This window comes from Mustela nivalis, assembly GCF_964662115.1.
Source record: "Mustela nivalis genome assembly, chromosome: 6".
NCBI classification, from domain to species: domain Eukaryota; kingdom Metazoa; phylum Chordata; class Mammalia; order Carnivora; family Mustelidae; genus Mustela; species Mustela nivalis.
In genome coordinates, this window is record NC_139025.1 from 151456400 (window position 1) to 151477611 (window position 21212).

The following is a 21212-nucleotide window of genomic DNA, read 5'->3' on the forward strand; positions in this document are numbered from 1 at the left end:
CGCCGTCGGGCTGGGGGCCGGGTTCGCCAGTAGGAGAGCAGGGTTTCCAGGGGGCGTTCTCGGCGGCCAATGAGCGCGGCGGGGGGCGGGCCTCTCCCGTCCATTGTTCTCGGTGCCCCTCGGGCTTGAGCCGCGGAGAGTCCGGAGGGGCCGGGCCGTGCCCGGGGGCGCTTTGGCGCGCGGAGTGGCTGCGGAAGCCCGACCCGGTCTCCCGAGAGGTGAGCCCGGAGAGACGGGCCTGGAGCGGCGCGGGCCGGGGGGTAGCCCGCGGCGAGGGAATAACGGGCCTGGAGCCAGTGCGGGCAGCCCTGCTGGGGGAGGGGTGTCGGGGGCTCTGTCTGCGGCCGCGGGCCGGGGCCCCCGGGTTGACGCGCCCGGTCGGCTCGGCGAACGCACCCGGACCTTGCTCTGGGCTGGTGAGCTTCCTGCACATCCAGCCAGGGGCGCGGGGTTGGGACTGGAAGCCACGCTGGACGGCGTCCCGCCCAGCTGGTCGCTTACAGATGGGGAAACTGAGCTTCCGAGGGGGCGTGTCTTGCCCCGGGGCAGACAGCGAATGAGCTGACCCAGAGCAGTTTTCCCGGGCTCCCAATCCGGACTTCTGTTATACCTGTGCCTCTCACAGCCCTTCGATAAATACACATTGAGAGCTTCGGGGTTCCCATTAGATTTGCTTTCTTCTGTTTTTTCCTCCTTCTCTGCCCTCCCCCGCCCCATTTAAAAAAAAAGGGGGGGGTATCTGAGTTTTTGTGATGTGGTAGTGATTTTTAAAACATGAGTTTTCATTGCTTTTATAGTCTGTATTTTAAATAGTAATTTCACTGCTGTGTTCATTTTTAAACGGATTTGGGATCATACTGTGGTGTTTGTGTTTAGCTAGGTTTGTTTTTATCGCTAATTTTCATGTTTATGAAGATTATCTCAGATTATTAATGGTTAATAATATTTATCAGCAGAATTAAAAAAATACTTAAAACTACATGCAGCAGAATGCACAGATCTTAAATTTCAAACGTATGCTTTGTGCAACCCTCATTAAATCAAGATACAGAACATTTCCAGCACCCCAAACGCTTCTCTGAGCCCCTTCTCAGTCAGTACCCCCCCAAAGGTAGCCATGATTAAATCAGCATAGTTTTAAGTACAGTTTACTGTATGAATGTGGCATAATTCATTAACCATTCCTCTGCTGCTGGTTTTTAAAATGTCAATTAAAAAAATTTTTTTTTGCATTTAGAAACAAGGCTATGGTTGTTGACTTGCAAGTAAATTTTTCTTCAAAGATGGGTTTTTTTTTTTAAAGATTTTATTTATTTATTTGACAGAGATCACAGGCAGAGAGGGAAGGGGGGTGGGGGAAGCAGGCTCCCTGCTGTGCAGAGAGCCGGATGCAGGGCTTGATTCCAGAACCCTGGGATCATGACCTGAGCTGAAGGCAGAGACTTTAAACCACTGAGCCACCCAGGCGCCCCCAAAGATGGTTATTTTTAAAGATAAATTCCCGAGGGGGCCAAGGCTGCATTGAAGAGCATGAATATTTTAAAACTTCATACTCCTATGGTAAGAATGCAGTTAAGATACTGCCTTCCTGGGTGGCTCAGTGGGTCCCCCTCTCTCTCTGCCTGCCTCTCTGCCTACTTGTGATTTCTGTCTATCAAATAAATAAATAAAATCTTTAAAAAAAAAAGATACTGCCTTCCTTGAAGTGAGGCTCAAAGTATCTTGACACCTGATCCATTGCTAATCCTAAAGATGTCCCCAGAAGATAAGGATGGGTATTATTATCTCTACCTATTAAATGGTCAATGAAGTTAAGGGACTGAGTTGTATGTTAGGTCAAGGTCACTCACTCTGAACTGATTTAGGGCAGAATAACTCAGTCCTTCGTCCTTAGGAGGACTCTGAATTTCTGATACTCATTCTTTTGGAAAGAAAATTTGTGAATTTTTTTGTGCTTGTGATTCTTCTTGACTTCCTTTGCCACAGAGAGGTTTTTAGGAGTAAGCCATTTTTCCTTTAAGAGGGACAGGAAACTTGTGTTGATTGGCGGATGTAAGACTCACTTGGTGGCCTGACCTGGGCTCCTGTGAGTGAGATCATTGTAGGACAGTCTACTTATTGATTGTGGTTCTCTTTCTCATTTTCCAGCCAGACTACTTGTTGAAATTTGAGGCAGGAGGTGTCTCCTCCGTGAGCCTCGCTCTAGAAGATTGAGGTTCAAGGTTAGAGGCCTGGGCGATCCCCCTGGGAAGGTGAATGATGGCTGCAGAGGGGCCGAGAGTAACCAGCTCCCTGAGCCCCTTGGTCCAGGTGCCTCAAGAGGAAGACGAACAGGAGGAGGTCACCACCATGATCCTGGAGGACGACTCTTGGGTGCAGGAAGCTATATTGCAGGAAGATGGCCCTGAGTCAGAGACCTTTCCCCAGAGTGCTGGCAAGGGTAGCCCCCACGGGGAGGCCGCCGGAGGGCCGCAGGGTGCACTTGGCCGCCTCCGAGAGCTCTGTCGGCGCTGGCTGAGGCCGGAAGTGCACACCAAGGAACAGATGCTGACCGTGCTACCAAGGGAAATTCAGGCCTGGCTGCAAGAGCATCGTCCCGAAACCAGTGAGGAGGCCGTGGCCCTGGTGGAGGACTTGACCCAGACCCTTCAGGAAGGCGGTAAGATGCTGGGCCCCATGGAGGAGGGCGGGAGCATCCCCCACCATGGAGGAGTGTGGTGTTTGTGGACAAGGAGAGGGTGGTATCCAGGACGGAGGTGGGGACAGCCTGTCCTGCTGCTGCTGCTGCAGGCAACCAGGACATGCTCACCCTTTCTAATGCCCTCGTATGCAGTGGTGGTTCCAGAGTCTCAGTATAGGAGAGCCTTATAGGACTATTCTTGGAGCTATATTTGCGTAATAAGCACAGTGTTTACTTCTTTGTTTATTCAGAGTGGTTGGGAAGCTGATAGAGGTTATGGGGAGGGGGACTGAAGACCATATAAACCGTCCCCTGGCACCCTCCCTTGATTGTGCAATAAACATCCAAATATTTGAAGTTCCAGCAATTTGAAAAACCAGATAATCCTACTTTTTAAGTGTTTATTCTTATGAAACCGAGATCAGCGACGAGTACACCAGCTAGTGACTAGGAACTTGCTATGGTATAAAATCATCCTAAGCTTTTGAGTCGTTTACAACGTGAGCTCTTTGCCACGGTTACCGTCCGTGTCTCCTGCGTTACTGATATATTCTGGGATCCTGGCACGCCACTTAACTCCTCTGTCTCTATTCTGGTCTTCAGTTGTAGACCGGACTCCCTTGACTACCAGATGTTTCCTTCGCATCTGCCCGTGTCCCTGGGGCTGCTTCAGGACCCACGGATGATGGCTGCCTGGGCACTGATGAGAGCCGCAGAAGTGCAGAGATAGGAGGGGAGAGGCCGGGAGAGGTCAGAGAGCACGTGGAGCTTGAGCACGAGGTTATAGGCCAGAGTGGGGTTTGCAGAGGTTCAGGGCAGCAGGGAGGGTTTGGCAGCTGAGAAGAAAGGTGGGGGTGGGGAGGGGCCGCACGAAGCTCACTGATTCAGGTGACAGGAAGGGAGGCTGGCTGGTTGGAGTAGAAAGTGTGTTTTTAGGAAGTGGTGAGATGTGGAGTTTGGGGGAAGGGTGGGTGGGGGCTTGAACTGAATGTCGTTGGCCTCAGCAGGTTCTTGAACTAGAGCCCAAGGGGCATGGGAGGAAGTGGAATTTGGCAACAGGATGTAGGTTTGATTCAAGTAGGGAGAGGCCAGTGGCAGGAGAGCAGTCAGGAAGCTGCCTAGACATCAGGCAGCTGGGAGAGGGGTTGGGCAGAGGCGGGGACAGCAGGAGAAGAAGAGGACACTGGACACAGGTAAGAAGAACCAGCAGTGACACTAGCTGACATTTGCAGGTCCCTTTCTGGTCCGGGCCTTGTTCCTAGCAACCACTATGCAAAACTGACGGACATTTCACCATCTTGGGAGTTAAGTGACTCCCTGAAGATCGCTGAGCTAGTATGAGGCTGAACCAGGATTTGAGCCCATGGGTCTGAGGACATGGTGCACCTTCTTAAGCATTTTATCCCGTCTGTGGTACAAAGTGATAGTTCCCATAGGGCATTGCAAGCGAGGACTAAGACAAAGCTGTCTAACTCAGAGGCATCTGTCTGGAGGATTCGGAAGACTGGGAAGAGGAGGCAGGAAAGGAGGAGGTTTGGGAGCAGAGGCTGTGACCAAGCCTGGGGACATGGGAGGTAGAGGAGTCAAGCTGGCTTTTGGAGGAAGGGACTGACGTTGATGGCCTCCTGTGAGCCCAGCCCTGCCTCCTCACATGTCCGGCTCACTATCAGTCCTGGGGGCGGAGGGGGGAGCTGTCATTTTACAGATGAGGAAATGAAAACTCAGCAAGGTCAAGTCCTTACTCAAGGTCACACCCTTGATGGGAGGTGGTGGAGCCGGGATTCAAAATCTGGTCTGTTTGCTTCCACATGTGTTTGGTAGGTTTTATTTGAAGCAAAGTTCCTGGTTTTCTTTGGCCCCTTCACTTTACTCTTCCTATTCAAAAGAAAACAGAAATCTCTTATCCTGTCCTAAAAACTTAAATTACTTGCCTGGTGATGAATGTGACAAGTTTGTAAGGAACTTCAAAGTCTTTAGCCAGATACTGTGGAGAGGCCAAAGGGGTTGAGGGCAGAGGAGTGACCTTTCGGGTTGTTGTTTATTTTTATTTTTTTTTCAAAGATTTATTTATTTGAGAGAGAGCAAGCGAACATGCGTCAGGGAGGGGCGGAGAGAGAGAATCTCAAGCAGGCTCCTTGCTTGAGCACAGAGCCCAATTCAGGGCTTGATCCCAGGACCCGTGAGATCATGACCTGAGCCAAAACCCGAGTTGGACACTTAACTGACTGAGCCACCCAGGCACCCCCTGGGGTTGTTGTTTTGTTGGGGAAGTCGTGAAGCAGAGCTTCAGGTCTGAGCAGGCCCTCTCCTCCCGGCTGGCTGTGGGTTTGTTAGTCCTCTGGCTTGAGCTTGGCTTTGTCGGTTTCCACTCGCCTAACCAACGAGTCTCCTGATCTTCCCCGTGATTACTCGGAGGAACCTGTGCACTGTCTTCATCCCCTCAAACATTTGTTCCATGTAAACCACTTAACCTTTGTTCTGTTCCTCTAGCTCGGGACCTTTGGACGCACTTAGCCAGCACTGGACATTTCAATGCCTGTTTGGACAGTGGTTATTTAATATTTGATTAACAGGCACCTCTGGGTACTCACCTTTCAAGGTTCTTAAAATTGCCATGAAGATGGGACCTGTGCTGCTGGTTTAAATGGTAAAGCTCATATGTCCTTTTGAGTGTGTTCCAAGAACGTGTTCATCCCCACACATGGTGTTTCTGCCCAGAGCTCTGCCAGCGGTCCAGTCTCTTCCCCCTCCAGGGCCTCTGCCCCCTTCTACCTGAGCGGCTTAGAAATCTTCCTGAGTTTCCTGGTGTCTCCAAATCAAGCATGAGCTCCTTATTCTGCTTGGAACTGGGGCCTTGTGTGACCGCCCCGAACTGCCCTGCAGCTGCCCATGGTCCTCCCGCTGTTGCCCTGGCTCCATTCAGACCAGATCTTGCTGTGCCTTGAGCAAAGCCTATGCTTTCTAGTGTGCATCTGTGCTCTGAAGTGTTGAGTGGGCATGGCTCTATCCCATCCCCATCTGATAAAATCCTGGATGTCCTGAGTCTATGCCCTTAGAGACCCACTCCAGAAAGCCATCCTTACTTCTGGCTTCTGGTCTCCCTTCCCTGTTGCCAGCCCCAGCCTCCTGGGAGCACCTCTAAGCCCCTCTCCCCAAAGCCATCTGCCCTAGAGCTTTTGGATTCTCCTTGTCCTTTAGCTTTTGATTATGTTCCATCTTGTTTTCTATTTATATGAATAGCTATCTCATTTGTTCTAGCAACTTCTAAAATCCAAGAAGGCATGGAACCCGTTTTCTTCTTTCTTTCCTTTCTTCTCTCCCAGCACCGCGCACAGAGCCCCCCACACTGTGGGAGCTCAGTACCTGGCGCAAACACACGAACCCTTCCTGCCCACTGGCAGGGATAGAGAGGCTCCTTGCTAGCACAGTCCATGAAGGAGGCAGAAGGATCGCTTCTTTGTTCCAGGCCTTTTCCTTGAGAAAGCCATGCTAAGCTTTTGTTTTAAAACAAAATGGGGTCAAGGCCACATTTGGCAGAACACAGCCTGGCCATGGCCAACTCTGGAAAGCAGGAGAGATGAGGCTGCAGACCTGGGGGGAGGCTCAGACCAGAGGGCAGCCTGGACAGCTCAGTCCGGCAACAGAGCCCTTGTTCTCAGTCTCTGGTGTCTTCATTCTTTTTTTTTTTTTTTTTTTTTAAGATTTATTTATTTATTTATTTGACAGAGAGATCACAAGTAGGCAGAGAGGCAGGCAGAGAGAGAGAGAAGCAGGCTCCCTGCTGAGCAGAGAGCCCGACATGGGACTCGAGCCCAGGACCCCAAGGTCATGACCCGAGCCGAAGGCAGCGGCTTAACCCACTGAGCCACCCAGGCACCCCTGGCGTCTTCATTCTTAGAAGTGCCACCTGAATGCTTTGTTCAGCCAACCCAGTGAATACTATCATGTTTATGCTATTAATAGAGATATTTAAAAATTTTTTATTTTTTTTTTGTAATCTCTACCCACAATACGAGGTTTGAACTCATAATCCCGAGATTGAGTCAGTCCCGTCCCCTTCCGACTGAGCCGGCCAGGCGCCGCAAAGATATTTATTCATAAAACATGTTTCGAGGACAGAGGCTTGTGCTACTCCCATTCCTCAAATTCCAAAGGCTCAAGGACATCCCTCCCTGTCTGGCCTGAGTACAAACTAGAAGGTGGCCTCTCTGACCGGATGTTGTCCATCTAAAGTGCAGGAATCATGCAGGAGACCAAGGGCATTTCCTTGCGTGGGACAAGTTGTGAGTGGAAACCCTGGGTATGGAGAAGCCACACCCCCAGGGAGGACATGTGCCTTTTGTGCGGGGAAGCTGGCCACGCACCTGCACATTAATACAGGATGGAGCAAGTGAACCAGGGAAGGGCAGCGATTGCAGGCCTCAGGAGGGCATCACTGGTCCTGATGCCTGTCTCTCCAGGGAAGAGGGTTTTCGGTTGATGTGAGATTGACCCCTGCAGTTTTTGCCTGGAGGCTGTGTTTTCAGTCTGCGGTTCACAGACCCACTGAAAGACCATTTATGAAAAGCACCGGTTATCTCTACTACTTGTTAGAAAGTCCCAACCTAAACTCAGAACACTTCCTTTTCTTCTATTTTCCTGGCAGTTTGGTGAATGACAACCCAGATTGTCCAGGGTAATCCTGAATATGAAATACTTGTCCTTGCGGATCATCAGAGTGTCTCAGTTCAATTGTGGGTGGCCAGGCCTTACCCCAGACTCCTCTATCCGTCAGCAGCCAGAGGCCGGAAATCGTTTCTCAAATTGTATGGCTCAGTTTGGGGTTCAGAAACTATGGTCACTGTAGAGCTAAGACAGCTTGCGTCTGGACTGTTGTCTGATTGCTCTGCCCAGGGTTTGTGCACCTTTCTGTAAGCGGCGAGCAGAAAGGTAGCGCTAGAGCCTGCAGATGGGAGGAGTCAGAGGCCCCAGTGGCCTTCCCCGGACCCCCCACCCCCACACCAGTGTGGGGGCAACATCAGGGGAAAGGCGAAATGCTCCTCTCCTGACATACAGATTTGATCTCACAGAAGCTCCACCTCCCAAGAAAGAAACTGCTGATGTCAGAGGGGAACAAAGGGGAAATTCTTGGGCTCAAAGTGGATGAACCCTGCTGTGTAAATCCATGACCCTCGGTGCCGTGTGTGGTCCCTGAGCCCACAGCATCAGCATCCTCTGCACTTGTGTCAGAAATGAACTTCCTGGGCCCCACCCCACACCTACTGCACCAGAAACTTTGGGCTTGGGGCCCCCTACCCTGTGGTTTACCAAGCCCTCCAGGTGGTCCTGATTTAGTCTCCAGTTAGCGAGCTGCTGCGCTAGACCTTTGGTTCTCAAATTTGGCCACACATCAGAATCACTCAGGGTCCCACTCCTAGGGATTCTGATTTTCTGGTTCCACTGGCATGGGGTGTGGCCCAGGCAAGGAAATTTTGAAAATTCCCAGATGGCCCTAAGCCGCAGCCAAGTGTCAAAACCACCGCTTAGAGCCTTGTTACTCAAAGTGTGGTCCGTGGACCAGTGGTGGCGAGGTCACCTGCAGCTTGTTTGGAAAGCACGCTTAGTCTCACCCCAACCCACAGGAAGCAGAATCTGCATTCAGCAAAATCTCTGGGTGATTCGCCTGCACTTTGAAGTGTGAGAAGCACTGCTCTAGCCTAGAGGGGAGTGGACATTGTTAACTTCAAACCTCCTCTTATCCAACAGCTGAGCCCCAGAGTCACAGCTGACCTCCCCAGGCATCCGTAGCCCCACCTGGCTTTGGGCAAGCACAGGCAACAGGTTACCTAGCCTGCCTTTGCTGCCCCAGAAATGCTCCCTTCTTGCTAACAATGAGCAAGTGCATGCATTTTTCATAACAAGACAGGGAACAGAGAGTGTTGGGGGGGGGTTTGGAGAGGTGTTTATCTTTTTAAAGCTATGATTCTCAGTTTCAAAACAAAAATCACCTATAAGTCACTGGAATATTTGCAGTGTAGACCTTACAGAGCTCTGAGAGGGATGTAATGTTCTAACTGTAGAATGTTTGGCAATCATTCATTTAAACCGATAACAGAGCCCACTGCCGTTGTTATCAGAGGCCAATCTCTCAGGCAGCCCAAGTGCATGGGGAACAGTGCTCCCAGCCCCTCAGGCACCAGAGCGCCCTGATGGGGAGAACCCTGCCCGGGAGGAAGCTGGGTGAGAATCACACCTGTACTTCAGACCCATGGCTCTGACTATGGCATTGAGACACTGTGGTGTATCCGAATCAGGTGGGCTTCACCAGAATTTGGAGTCTAACCCACACCAACGTGCCAGAGTCTGCGACTATTTAGTTCATTTTTCTAAATCAATCACAGTAAATTCAGGTTTATCTCCCCACTGATATCCGTTTTCCTCACACTCATCATGATATGCTTTCCAGTGAGTGAGGAAGAGGAGGGGTCTGGCCGGGCAGGGGGGTACACACAGCCCTGAGAGCAGCCGTATGGATGTGCGAGTGAGTCCCCTGTGGAGGTGGAGGGCGGGGGCGGAAGGTCCAACCACCACTGCTTTAGCCTCAGCCTGACTGTGGCTTTTGTTTACTAACCCAGAAGGGAAGGAAGGAAGAGGGCCTAAGGCAATTCAGCAACAGGTTCAGTGAATGGCCTTTGGACAGTGGTCTCACTATTTCTAAAATACGAACATTGGACCCTTACTTCTTAACTTACACAGAACTAGATCTCTGCCTTACAAGTGACAAATTTCCAGTAGATTATAGAGCTCGACTCTAAAAGACCTGGAATAACATGTAGGAGAATGTGTTTATAATCTTGCAGTGAAGGACTTCTTAAGCAAGACAGCGATCTTCAAAGCTGGATTGGACTCAGGAAAACAGAAAAGTCCTTTCTATAAAAAAGGTACCGTGAACAAAGTTAAAAGACAATACACCAAATGGAAGGGAATATTTACAACAAAATCTGCAAACAGCAGATAACAGTCAAACACCGTTGATCTGGGGGCGCCTGGGTGGCCTAGGTCATGATCTCAGGGTCCTGGGATGGAGGCCCCGGTGTCAGGCTCCCTGCTCAGCAGGGAGTCTGCTTCCCCTTCCCCTCCGGTCCCTTTCCTCCCCTCCACCCCCATCCAACCCCCCAAGGTTACACACGCTCTCTCTCTAAAATAAGTAAATCTTGGGACGTCTGGGTGGCTCAGTTTGTTAAGCATCTGCCTCCTGCTCAGGTCCTGATCTTGGGGTCCTGGGACTGAGTCCTGCATCAGGCTCCCTGCTCAGTGGGGAGTCTGCTTCTCCCTCTCCCTCTGCCTCTACCCCTGCTTATGTGCGCTCTCTTTCTCTCTGACAAATATATAAAATCTTTAACCAAGTAAGTAAATAAATAAACAAATCTTTAAAAACAGCAATAAAAAGTCCTTGATCTATAAGAGCTTCTGTAGTCCCTAAGAAAAGTCAGTGCAGTGGAATGAAAGATAAAAGATATGAATGGGCAATTTAGAAATGTAGAAAAGTGAATTATAACTTTATGAAACCACATGTTCCACCTTACGACTGATCAGGGAAGTACTCATTAATTCTTTTGCCTACTGAACCATCGGAAATTTAATAGAGTGTTTCTGGGAAGTCTCTGCCTTTCTGAGCATTTATTTAATCTTCTAAAACTTATTTCAGAGTTAGTAGGTAATGCCATCTATTTTAAATTTGATAGAGTACCTAAAATTATGAGCCATGTATTATTCTCTTCTGACCGTGATAAAATTTACATGACATAAAATTTGCCATTTTTTAAAAAAAGATTTTATTCGTTATTTGACAGAGAAAGACAGCGAGAGAGGGAACATAGGCAGGGGAGTAGGAGAGGGAGAAGCAGGCTCCCCACGGAGCAGGGAGCCCAAAGTGGGGCCTGATCCCAGGACCCCGGGATCATGACCTGAGCTGAAGGCAGACATGTAACGCCTGAGCGACCCAGGCATCCCAATTTTAATCATTTTTATGTGTACAGTTCACAGGCATTAAATATATTCATATTGTTGTATGACCACCACCACCATCCATCTTCAGCACTGTTTCCTTTTCTCAAACTGAAACTCTGTGCCCAGTATAGAACTCCCCATTCCTCCCTCCCTCCCTTGTAGCCCCTGGCACCCACCATTCTAATTTCTCTCACTATGATAAATATGACCACTCTAGGTACCTCATATGGAGGAATCATACAATATTTATCCTTTTATGGCTGGCTTATTCTTTCACTTAGCATAATGTCCTCAAGGTTCATCCATGTTGAACCATAGGTCAGAATTTCATTCCATTTTAAGGCTGAATAATATTCCATTCATTCATTGTTGATAGACCTTTGGTTTTTTAGCATTTGGTTATTATGAATAATGCAGGAACATGGATGTAAGAAAACCTGTTTGAGTCCCTGCTTTCAGTTCTTTTGGATGTGGACCCAGCTGTGGAATTATTAGATCATATGATAATTCTGTGTTTAATTTTTGGAGGAGCCACCATACTGTTTTCCATAGTGGCTGCACCATTTTGCATTCCCACCAGCAATGAACAAGGGGAGAGTCATATATATATACACACACACACACACACATACATACACACACATATATGTATATATGTGTGTGTACATACCTATATATATATTTAAGATTTACTCATTTATTTTGAGAGAGAGAGAGAGAGACACCACATCAAGAGTGGGGTGGGGGAGAGGGAGAGAGGGAGAGACAGAATCTCAAGCAGAGTCCACACTGAGTACAGAGGCCAAGTAGGGCTTGATCCCAAGACCCTGAGATCATGATGCAAGTGAAAGCCAAGAGTTCTATGCCCAACGAACTGAGCCACATAGGCAGCCCAAGAATCATATATTCTTTTAAGTCTATTTCAAGGATGCATTTCTGAAGATTTACTTATTTGAGAGAGCATGAGCAGGAGGGATAGAGGGAGAGAGAATTTCAAGCAGACTCCGTGCAGAGCCCGATGCAGTCTTGTTTCTTTGTCTAATAAAAGAAGGTTCGGCTGGTCCTTAAGCCACTGACAGGGCAGGGGGGTTATTGGGTCTGGATTCTCTGCAGTGAGGTGGTAGAAAATAATCACAAAAACTAAGTATCACATCGAAAGGCTTTACAATTAGAAGTCTCATATTTCGGGCGCCTGGGTGGCTCAGTGGGTTAAGCCACTGCCTTCGGCTCAGGTCATGATCTCAGGGTCCTGGGATCGAGTCCCGCATCGGGCTCTCTGCTCAGCATGGAGCCTGCTTCCTCCTCTCTCTCTGCCTGCCTCTCTGCCTACTTGTGATCTCTCTCTGTCAAATAAATAAATAAAAATCTTAAAAAAAAAAAAAAAGAAGTCTCATATTTCTATCTAATAGTTGGGATGCTGTTTTTGTTTACATTTAAATCTTTGACCAATTTGGATTTTTCCCAGTATGGGCTCCAACTTCAGATTTTTTTCCATTTGGCCTCACCAGTCGGTCCAGCATCATTTATTGAACATTGATTGAATGTTGTGCCTTTTTTCTGTGGATTTGAGAGGCTGCCCTTGTCAGACGTTCAAGTTCTAGTGAAAAAAAAAATTCTTTAAAAAAAAAAATCTTTTTTTTTTTTTTAAAGATTTTATTTATTTATTTGACAGAGAGAGAGATCGCAAATAGGCAGAGTGACAGGCAGAGAGAAAGAGAGGGAAGCAGGCTCCCTGCTGAGCAGAGAGCCCGATGAGGGGCTTGATCCCAGGACCCTGAAATCATGACCTGAGCCAAAGGCAGAGGTTTAACCCACTGAGCCACCCAGGTGCCCCAGCGTCATTAAATTCTTGTTTCTTCTGCTCATCTGTCTATCCGTGTGCCACCTGTGTTCAGTTCTGAATTCACATGACTACTGAGTCTGTTTCTAGAGTGTTTGTGTTGTTTCTCTGGTCTTACTGTCTATCAGTGTTTTCGTTCCTGAGATGTGAAGTATGTTTGAACATCTGACAAAGATAGCCCCTCTCCTCCCCACCCCCTGGTCTCAGTCAGTAATCCTGTCTTAACATTTTAAAGTTTTTTGTTTGTTTGTTTTGGTTTTTTTTAGTTGTCTCTATACCCAATGTGGGGCTCAAACTCATGACCCCGAGGTCAAGAGTTTCATGCTCTACCACCAGAGCCAGCCAGGTGCTCCTTAAGGTTGATTTTTGCTCTGGGAGACACTTGCATGCACTTTGGGTGCGTGAGTTGCCAATTTTAAATGGTACACTTTGAGGTTAGGGTTAGGGAGGCAATCCATGAACATATATCAGTCAGTGAACATATCCTCTGTCCGACCTTCTCTCAACCCCAGATTTGGCTAGAGTACCATTTCTATATTGCTGGGTAGCCGCCACATTCTCTTCTCATTGTAATGGCCACAGGCATTTGAGACTTCGTTCTGAAGTCTGGTGTATCCAGACTGGTGTATCTGGTGTATCTGGTGAGCTAATGTGCTCATCCCCAGCTTGTTTGCTCAAGTTCCCTTCATCTCGTGGTGGACTGAAGCTCACTTCCTAGTAGTTCCCTCTCAAAGGGCTCATAGGAACCATATTCTGAGAATTTGTGCATATTCAAAGTTGTTTACCTGCCAACGTGATACTTTAAGGATGTTTTTGTTGAACACAAAATCCTGGGCATCCCCTTTCTTTTCTTGTCTGCCTTGTGTCTGCAGATGTGAAAGTCACTATAGAGAAGCCTGAGCCCAGGTGGTTCTCTTGCCCCACATAAGTGATTCGAGCCTTTTGCCTCATGTCCCATCTCATCACTAACCTCTGGAGTAGTCTCCCTAACACAATGCACCTTCCCAGGGTCCTTGTAGCTTCCTACGTTCATGTTTGTTCTGCTCCTTTGGTCTAGCTCCCCTGTTTGAGAACTCCAGTTATGTGTAGATGGACTCTCCTTTAGTCCAACTTCTCTTTCCATCCTTCTCGTTAATCCCTTTGTCCTCCTCATTCTGCTTTCTTTCCGTGCTCTTCTCGGTCCTCCTTTTCCCTTTCTGCTTGCCAGCGTACCTATCCTCCTTTGCACTCCTCCTCCTGCGCTCTGGTCTCGGGATTTCCTCTGCTTTTCCTCATCCTGCCATATCCCACTCCATCTTTTCCTGCTGTCTCCCTGTCTCTTCCAACTTTTACTGTGGGGTCTTCCTTCCTGGAAGCGGTTGTTTCTCTTAATGTTTATTTCTCCCTTTTTGTTGTTGTTGTTTTTCCTATTTTTTTTTTTCCAGAGAAATGTACACAGGGAGGAGGGGGGCAGAGGGAGAGAGAGAATTCTTAAGGAGACTCCCAGCTAAGGGGGGAGCCTGAGGTGGGGCTTGATCTTGTGACCTGAGCTGCCACCAAGAGTCAGAGGCTACTCTGACTGAGCCACACAGGAGCCCCTTGTTTATTTTGATTTTAATGCATGAAAAATGTCACCTTCTCAGTCATAATTGCCATGACTAATGTGTGAGGGTCAAAGGCTCTCTCCTCTCTGCTTTACAGAAACAAAGCTTCCTGTAGAGGGTGGTCGTCTGGGGGATTCTGGCTGTAGAAGCACCTCCTGTGCTTCTCTGAACCGGAGAAGCCAGCCCTTTTGGCCTCAGTTCCTGAATGCCCTGGTGCTCTTGAGGGAGACTCCCTTACCTTCAGGAAGTGATTTTCTGCCTCAGCTTTTTAAATATCCTTTTTTTTTTTTAATTAAATAAGCTCCACGCCCAGTGTAGAGCCCAAGGCGGGGCTTGAACTTATGAGATCAAGACCTGAGCTAAGATAAAGAGTCAGATGCTCAACAAACTGAGCCACCCAGGCGCCCCTCCACCTGAACTTTTTGAGGTCAGCTGCCCCTCAGTTCTAGCCCCATGCCCCTCCCCCCACATCACTTTCCACACTCGTTCTCTTCACTTCCTGCCTCATTGGCCTCTGCCCTATCTCAGCGGTTTCTGGAAGCCCTTGTATGTATTTTGGTGTCTGCAAATTAATCTTCCTCCTAATCTCACTGCTTATGCAGTTTGAGTTTTTGTTTGTTTTCCCTGTTGCTTCTGAGTTCATTCCAGAACTTACCAACCAGTTCTTCTGATTTCAAGGCAGTGGAAAACCTTATCAGATAATGTCCCTGTTCTGAAGAGAACAATTTCTAAGTCTTTTTTTTTTTTTTAAAGATTTTATTTATTTGTCAGAGACAGAGGGGAGAGAGCGAGCGAGCACAGGCAGACAGAGAGGCAGGCAGAGGCAGAGGGAGAAGCAGGCTCTCTGCCGAGCAAGGAGCCCGATGTGGGACTCGATCCCAGGACCCTGGGATCATGACCTGAGCCGAAGGCAGCTGCTTAACCAACTGAGCCACCCAGGCGTCCCATCTAAGTCATTTTTTTTAATGATAAAAAATGATTTATTGAGGCATCTGGGTGGCTCAGTCATTGAGCATCTGCCTTTGGCTCAGGTGATGATCCCAGGATCCTGGGATTGAGCCCACATCGGGCTCTGTGCTCAGCAGGAAGTCTGCTTCTCCCTCTCCCACGCTCCTTGCTTGTGCTCCCTCTCTCTCTCTGTCTCTCTCTGTCAAATAAATAAATAAAATCTATAAATAAAAAATAAAATTTTTTAAAAGGCTGCTTTCTTAAAAAAAAAAAAAAAGATTTATTTATCTGAGAGAGAGTGCAGAGTAAGCAGGGGGAGGGACAGAAAGAAAGAAAGAGAGGAACTTAAGCAGACTTCCCGCCGAGCTCAGAGCCCAAGACCTGGAGTTCGATCTTACAACTCTGAGATCAGACCTGAGCTGAAACCAACTGTCAGAGGCTCAATGGACTGATCCACCCAGGTGCCCCTACTGGTCACTTTAAGAAATGTTTTTGGTAGTATTCGCTTGCAGAAAATAAATCAGGGCCTCTGCCTGAAGGACCCTGTAGAAGAGGGGTGCGAGCCGACCTCTGTGCTAGAAACTTGCAAAACCCTGTTGCAGGAGGTTGTAGAAGTGCAGGACTCTGGGTCCTGGCCATGTGGGGGCATGCACTGTGCCCCTTGTGCCTGTATCTGTCCCCTGGATGGACACCTGGAGCCACAGATCACCAGCAGCGTGTGTGTTACTGGGCATGAAGTGGAATCACAGGCCTACTTGTATGGTTAAATACAATCTGCTGTGGACCGATAGATAACTAGAACCCAGGGCTTGCCTGAGGGTGTGTCAGTGTTTATCTTGTGCACCTACAGAAATTTACCTTTACCTACAGAAACTAGTAATCACTGAATCGACCATCCAACTTTAAATAAACTATTAACTTCAGTGATGGGAATGTCACTAGGACCTCGTGTAATTATTTTACTAATTGTCTCTCCTGTTCTGGATGGATGTGCTTTCTCTGGAGGTCTGATGTTAGGTGCTAGGAATAATCAGGCCGTCATCCTGATCAAGAAATCATTGATTTATTTCTGTACACCCTACAGAATTCCAAAAAAAGAAGTGAAGACAACTTACAGAAAGAGAGCATAAGGGTGCTCGCTTGCAACACATACACTAAAACTGAAATAATAAAGGAAAGATTAGCCAAAGAAGGAGGGAGGCGGGAGGGAGAGAGGGAAGAAGGAAGGAAGGGGGAGGGAGGGAGGGAGCAAGCACAAGGAAATTATAGCAGAAAATGAAATACTGGGAGGGGAAAAATGAAAGAACCTGGGCTGTACAGACATCCAGTATTCTCTCTGAGCGTGTGGCTCCAAGCTTCCAAGGAGGCAAGGCAGAGAGGGCACCACAACTGGAGCCGTGAGGCAAACACATCTGGCTCAGAACAGCAATGCTGTTGGGAATGTCGGTGAGAGGGAAATTTCCTTCTTGTTCATCAAGAGGACATTGTGTGGCATAAACAGTGTTGCCGACAACTCCCTGGCAATGTTAACATTCCTGACAGCCATTAATTTCTGATGACACTTCTCAGACTGTTCGTGACTGTTGGCCAGAGCCATGAAATCAACATGTGGCTCAGTTTCTATGGGCCTCAGAACAGTGAGGTCCAGGCTCACCGCTCTCCACGGCTGGATCCTGGAATAAAATTCAGGGTCTCTCAGTGAAGGAAGGAGACACATATGTTGTCAGCAATATGCCCTCCTGATTTCTTTCTTTCTTCCTACTTCTTTTTTTTTTTTTTTTAAGATTCCATTTATTTATTTGAGAGAGATAGTGTGCAAGAAAGCACAAGCAAAGGGAGGATCAGAGGGCGAGGGAGAAGCCGACTCCCTGCTGAACAGGGAGCCCAATGAGGGACTCAATCTCAGGACCCTGAGATCACAATCCAAGCTAAAGGCAGATACTTAACTGAGCCACTTGGGTGCCCCCTCCTGATTTCTTCCACCAAAATATTTGAAAAGTGTTGGGCAGCAGAATTTTACAAGTTTCTGGCTGGTAGGTATTTTATATTACTGATGGGAGGTCCAACTGTAAGCTCCTACTACAGATACATTTTAAGGCTCTTCTAACTGCCCACTTGTCATCGTATAGACACCTTGAGTCCTTGTTGCAGGGGCCCTGTCATCATTTGTTTGTGTCTTACTTATTATAATCTAATAAGATTATAAACACAGGATATACCATAATGGGTGAAATTATTAAATTTGCTCTTTTTGAAAGGAGACTGAGCTTTAGGGAACTTTCTCTGGTACCAATGAAAAACACCTTCATTCATTCTCCAAATTTAATTGAGCACCTGCCATGGTGAGTATTGGGGGTCACTGTGTACCCTGTTGCTTTCCATTGAGTAGGATTTTTAGATTCCCACCTGACTTCACTTCCCAATGGAGAAACAGGTACAGACCTAAAACCCAAATCTTTAAGACTTAGAAATTCTGGGTGATCACCGAGAGGGAATAAGTTCTGACAACTAGATAAGCACGAAGAAGGAAATGAATCTGTTTTTTAAAAAGTTTTGAGGATCCTTTAGCTTCTTAATTTTCATTAGTTTAATTTTTTAAATATTTCACTCAGGTTTCCTTTCCTTCTCTCATCATTACAGGAAATTGAGTATAAATCATGTGTTTCTTCATTGTTTCAGATTTTGAGATCCAGAGTGACAATGGGGAGAACTCCAGTCAGGATCTATTTGAGGACGCCGAGCCACATGAGATGTTCTCAGAAATGCCAGAAGGGGAAGGCATTCCGCAATCCGACTGGGAAAGTGACTCTGAGAGAGACTGTGGCTCCAGGGGGCCACAGAGGAATGCCCCGAGTGGGGACCACAGGGAGGTGCCCACACAGGGCAGGGAAGTCGGGCAGCTCATCGGCCTTCAGGGCACCTATCTGGGTGAGAAGCCCTACGAGTGTCCCCAGTGTGGGAAAACCTTCAGCCGGAAATCCCACCTGATCACCCATGAGCGGACCCACACGGGAGAGAAATATTACAAATGCAATGAATGCGGGAAAAGCTTTAGCGATGGTTCCAACTTCAGCAGACACCAAACCACCCACACGGGGGAGAAACCTTACAAATGCAGAGACTGTGGGAAAAGCTTTAGCCGGAGTGCAAACCTCATCACCCACCAGAGGATCCACACAGGAGAAAAGCCCTTCCAGTGTGCCGAGTGTGGCAAGAGTTTCAGCAGGAGCCCCAATCTTATTGCCCACCAGCGAACCCACACGGGTGAGAAGCCCTACTCATGCCCCGAGTGTGGAAAGAGCTTCGGCAACCGGTCCAGCCTTAACACACACCAGGGCATCCACACAGGCGAAAAGCCGTACGAGTGCAAGGAGTGTGGGGAGAGCTTCAGCTATAACTCCAACCTGATCCGGCACCAGCGGATTCACACAGGCGAGAAGCCCTACAAGTGCGCTGAGTGCGGGCAGAGGTTCAGCCAGAGCTCAGCGCTCATCACACACCGGAGGACACACACTGGCGAAAAGCCCTACCAGTGCGGTGAGTGCGGCAAGAGCTTCAGCCGCAGCTCCAACCTGGCCACACACCGCCGCACACATCTGCTGGAGAAGCCCTACAAGTGCGGCGAGTGTGGCAAGAGCTTCAGCCAGAGTTCCAGCCTCATCGCGCACCAGGGCACGCACACTGGCGAGAAGCCCTATGAGTGCCTGACGTGCGGGGAGAGCTTCAGCTGGAGCTCCAACCTCCTCAAGCACCAGCGAGTTCACACCGGCGAGAAGCCATACAAGTGCACTGAGTGTGGCAAGGGCTTCAGCCAGCGCTCGCAGCTCGGGGTGCATCAGCGGACGCACACTGGCGAGAAGCCCTACCAGTGCCTAATGTGCGGCAAGAGCTTCAGCCGGGGCTCCATCCTGGTCATGCACCAGCGCGCCCACTTGGGGGACAAGCCCTACCGCTGCCCCGAGTGTGGTAAGGGCTTCAGCTGGAACTCTGTCCTCATCATCCACCAGCGCATCCACACGGGGGAGAGGCCCTACAAGTGCCCTGAGTGTGGCAAGGGCTTTAGCAACAGCTCTAACTTCATCACTCACCAGAGAACGCACGCCAAAGACAAAGCCTACTGAGCTGGCTGAGAGCCAATGGAGAGGGCGATCAGGGCCCAGCCATGATGCCCCCAAATGGTGACATCCCTCCAGGAAAGCCATTCTTCCCAAGAGGTCTCTAGGGACATGGGCCAGAATCTCACCCTCGCTCATCCCCGATTCTAGTATTTGCTGCCATCTTAGAGCGTGGAGTCACACCCCCAGAGCAGAGGAGGGGAACTGAAAGCCGCAGAGTTGGGTCTCTTTCCGTTTTGTTGCATGACACGCGACTGGCTTCCTCTCTCCTGGTCCTCCGGGCCTCAGTTTCCCCTTTGGTAGCACAGGGGGAGTGTTTCTCTTGGGGGACAGAAGACAGCATGGCCCACAGCCCAGGCTGAGGCCTCAGAAATACTGGAAAATGACAGGTGCGGTCTGGTAGTTCTGCTGCCCCTTGGTCAGGCTAAGGTGCCTTCACCAGCAGCTCCTGCCATGCCAGGCTGTTAGGTCAGAAGCAGCTTTCCCTGGCCTTGTGTCCTGGGCTTTGATTCTCAAATCAAAGGTCAAGGTAGATGGATTTTTCCAACTCAGTCATCCAGAGGAAGGTAAAGCCCTTCTCTATTTGTAGAAAGTGTCAGGGACCCAGAGACTGGAGGGAGTATGGCCTGGAACCAGTGTCCCCGTAGCCTTTCCACTGATAAGAGTTGAACAGCACCCACCAGGGAGGGTAGAAACTGAGGAGACTCACACCTTTGCTTGTGTCTCTGCTTACTGTCCTATGGTAAGTTGGATGCCAGGGGAATGCACTAGTTTTTGTGGGGTTTTGTTTTTTGAATGGGAAATCAGGGACCGCCAGCCACCTGCTGGTGGGTGGTGGGTTCTCTGAGGGTGAAACAGTCCTGCACCCTTCAGGGTTGGCTTGTGTCCTCACCCCCACAGATACTAGCCCCCAAATCATCTCTCTATGCACTTGTCATTCCCCTGTTCTCGTTTTTATTTTATATGAGCAAGTCTAGAATTCTGTCTGGTAGCTTTTGTATACTTTCATATTTTTAAGGAAGTCTTGATTCTGGGGACAGAATCTGTCCTCTGGACAGATCTGAGCTTGAAATAGAAGTTGTCCTACAGGTGTCATCCTTGATCGTGGGATGCTACCAGGGCTTTGTTCTTGGGTCCTTGAGCCTTGAAACCATAAAGACCAGGGGATGATAGCAGGTCAAGGTGTTTGGAAGGAAGAAGAGAACGGAGAAGGTGTTTCTGGGAAATATGAAACCACCTCCTCTAGTGCATAGAGCCTGTGCTCACAATGGGCCTTGGTTCTTATAGAATGGACGCTCAATATTTCCTAATAAAATAGAGTCCCATTCTTTTCCTGCATCTGCCTTTCAATGTGAACTTGACTGTTAACCAACCCACACCTCACTTCCTACCCACTCACCTCTTGCCATAGGCTGAAAGTGGTCCAAGACCTTCAAGGAGTAAAAATCAGTGGCTTTAAAGAACACACCTTTGGTGAACCAAGACCTATGTGCTTGACCTGTGCACACATCTGTCCACTGTCCTTTGCCAACTGTGCATTCATTCAGTCTGTCAACCAAGACTTGGAGTGGCAGCTGTGGCAGCTTTGGCTAAGGAGCCAGGTGGCCACCTAAGAATGTCATTGGGAATCATCTCTATCCAGAATCAACTAGATTAGATACAAGAAGGACATTTCTAAGCTCAGCAGTGATGGTGGTTAAACCAAACCACGGGAAGGCTGTGAGATCCCCATCATTAATCCCATTCCTTCACTTCCATTTGGCAAACACTGAGGACTTAAGTACCATCACTGTGCTAGGTACTAGGGAAAGGTGATGAACAAGAAATCCCATTACCTGTCTCCATCAAGTTCTTACAGGAGGAATAATCCCATCTGTCTGGGAAGCTACAAGAACCATTCAAGGGAGAATGGATAGGGTGCTTTCCTAGCTGAAAATAAGTTCTGGGATTTGGGTTGTAGAAGATACTGTCTCTCTTCTTCCCCCAAGTCTCAAGGTAAGAAAAGAACTGACATTAAGCTTTGCAAAACTTTCCGTTTTACTCCTCTCTACCTGGTA

The 21212-nt window shown here is 48.5% G+C and overlaps 1 protein-coding gene across 2 annotated transcripts; it reads left to right on the top strand.

Moving 5' to 3' along the window:
- Positions 1-31: 31 nt before the first annotated feature.
- ZSCAN2 (zinc finger and SCAN domain containing 2) lies at positions 32-20493 on the top strand. Of its 2 annotated transcripts, none has more exons than XM_082736163.1 (3): positions 32-218; positions 2149-2659; positions 17720-20493. In XM_082736163.1, the coding sequence occupies exons 2-3, from the start codon at positions 2257-2259 to the stop codon at positions 19159-19161; spliced, it is 1845 nt and encodes a 614-aa protein (XP_082592289.1). In that variant the 5' UTR covers positions 32-218; positions 2149-2256; the 3' UTR covers positions 19162-20493. The 2 variants fall into 2 exon arrangements, with proteins under 2 accessions (XP_082592289.1, XP_082592288.1); XM_082736162.1 differs by having other exon boundaries at positions 93-218; positions 2153-2659.
- Positions 20494-21212: the final 719 nt, after the last annotated feature.

Coding starts and splice junctions, on each gene's coding strand:
- ZSCAN2 (XM_082736163.1), top strand. CDS start 2,257: ATGATGGCTGCAGAGGGGCCGAGAGTAACCAGCTCCCTGAGCCCCTTG. Junction 2,660..17,719: donor CCAGACCCTTCAGGAAGGCG/GTAAGATGCTGG, acceptor TCATTGTTTCAG/ATTTTGAGATCCAGAGTGAC.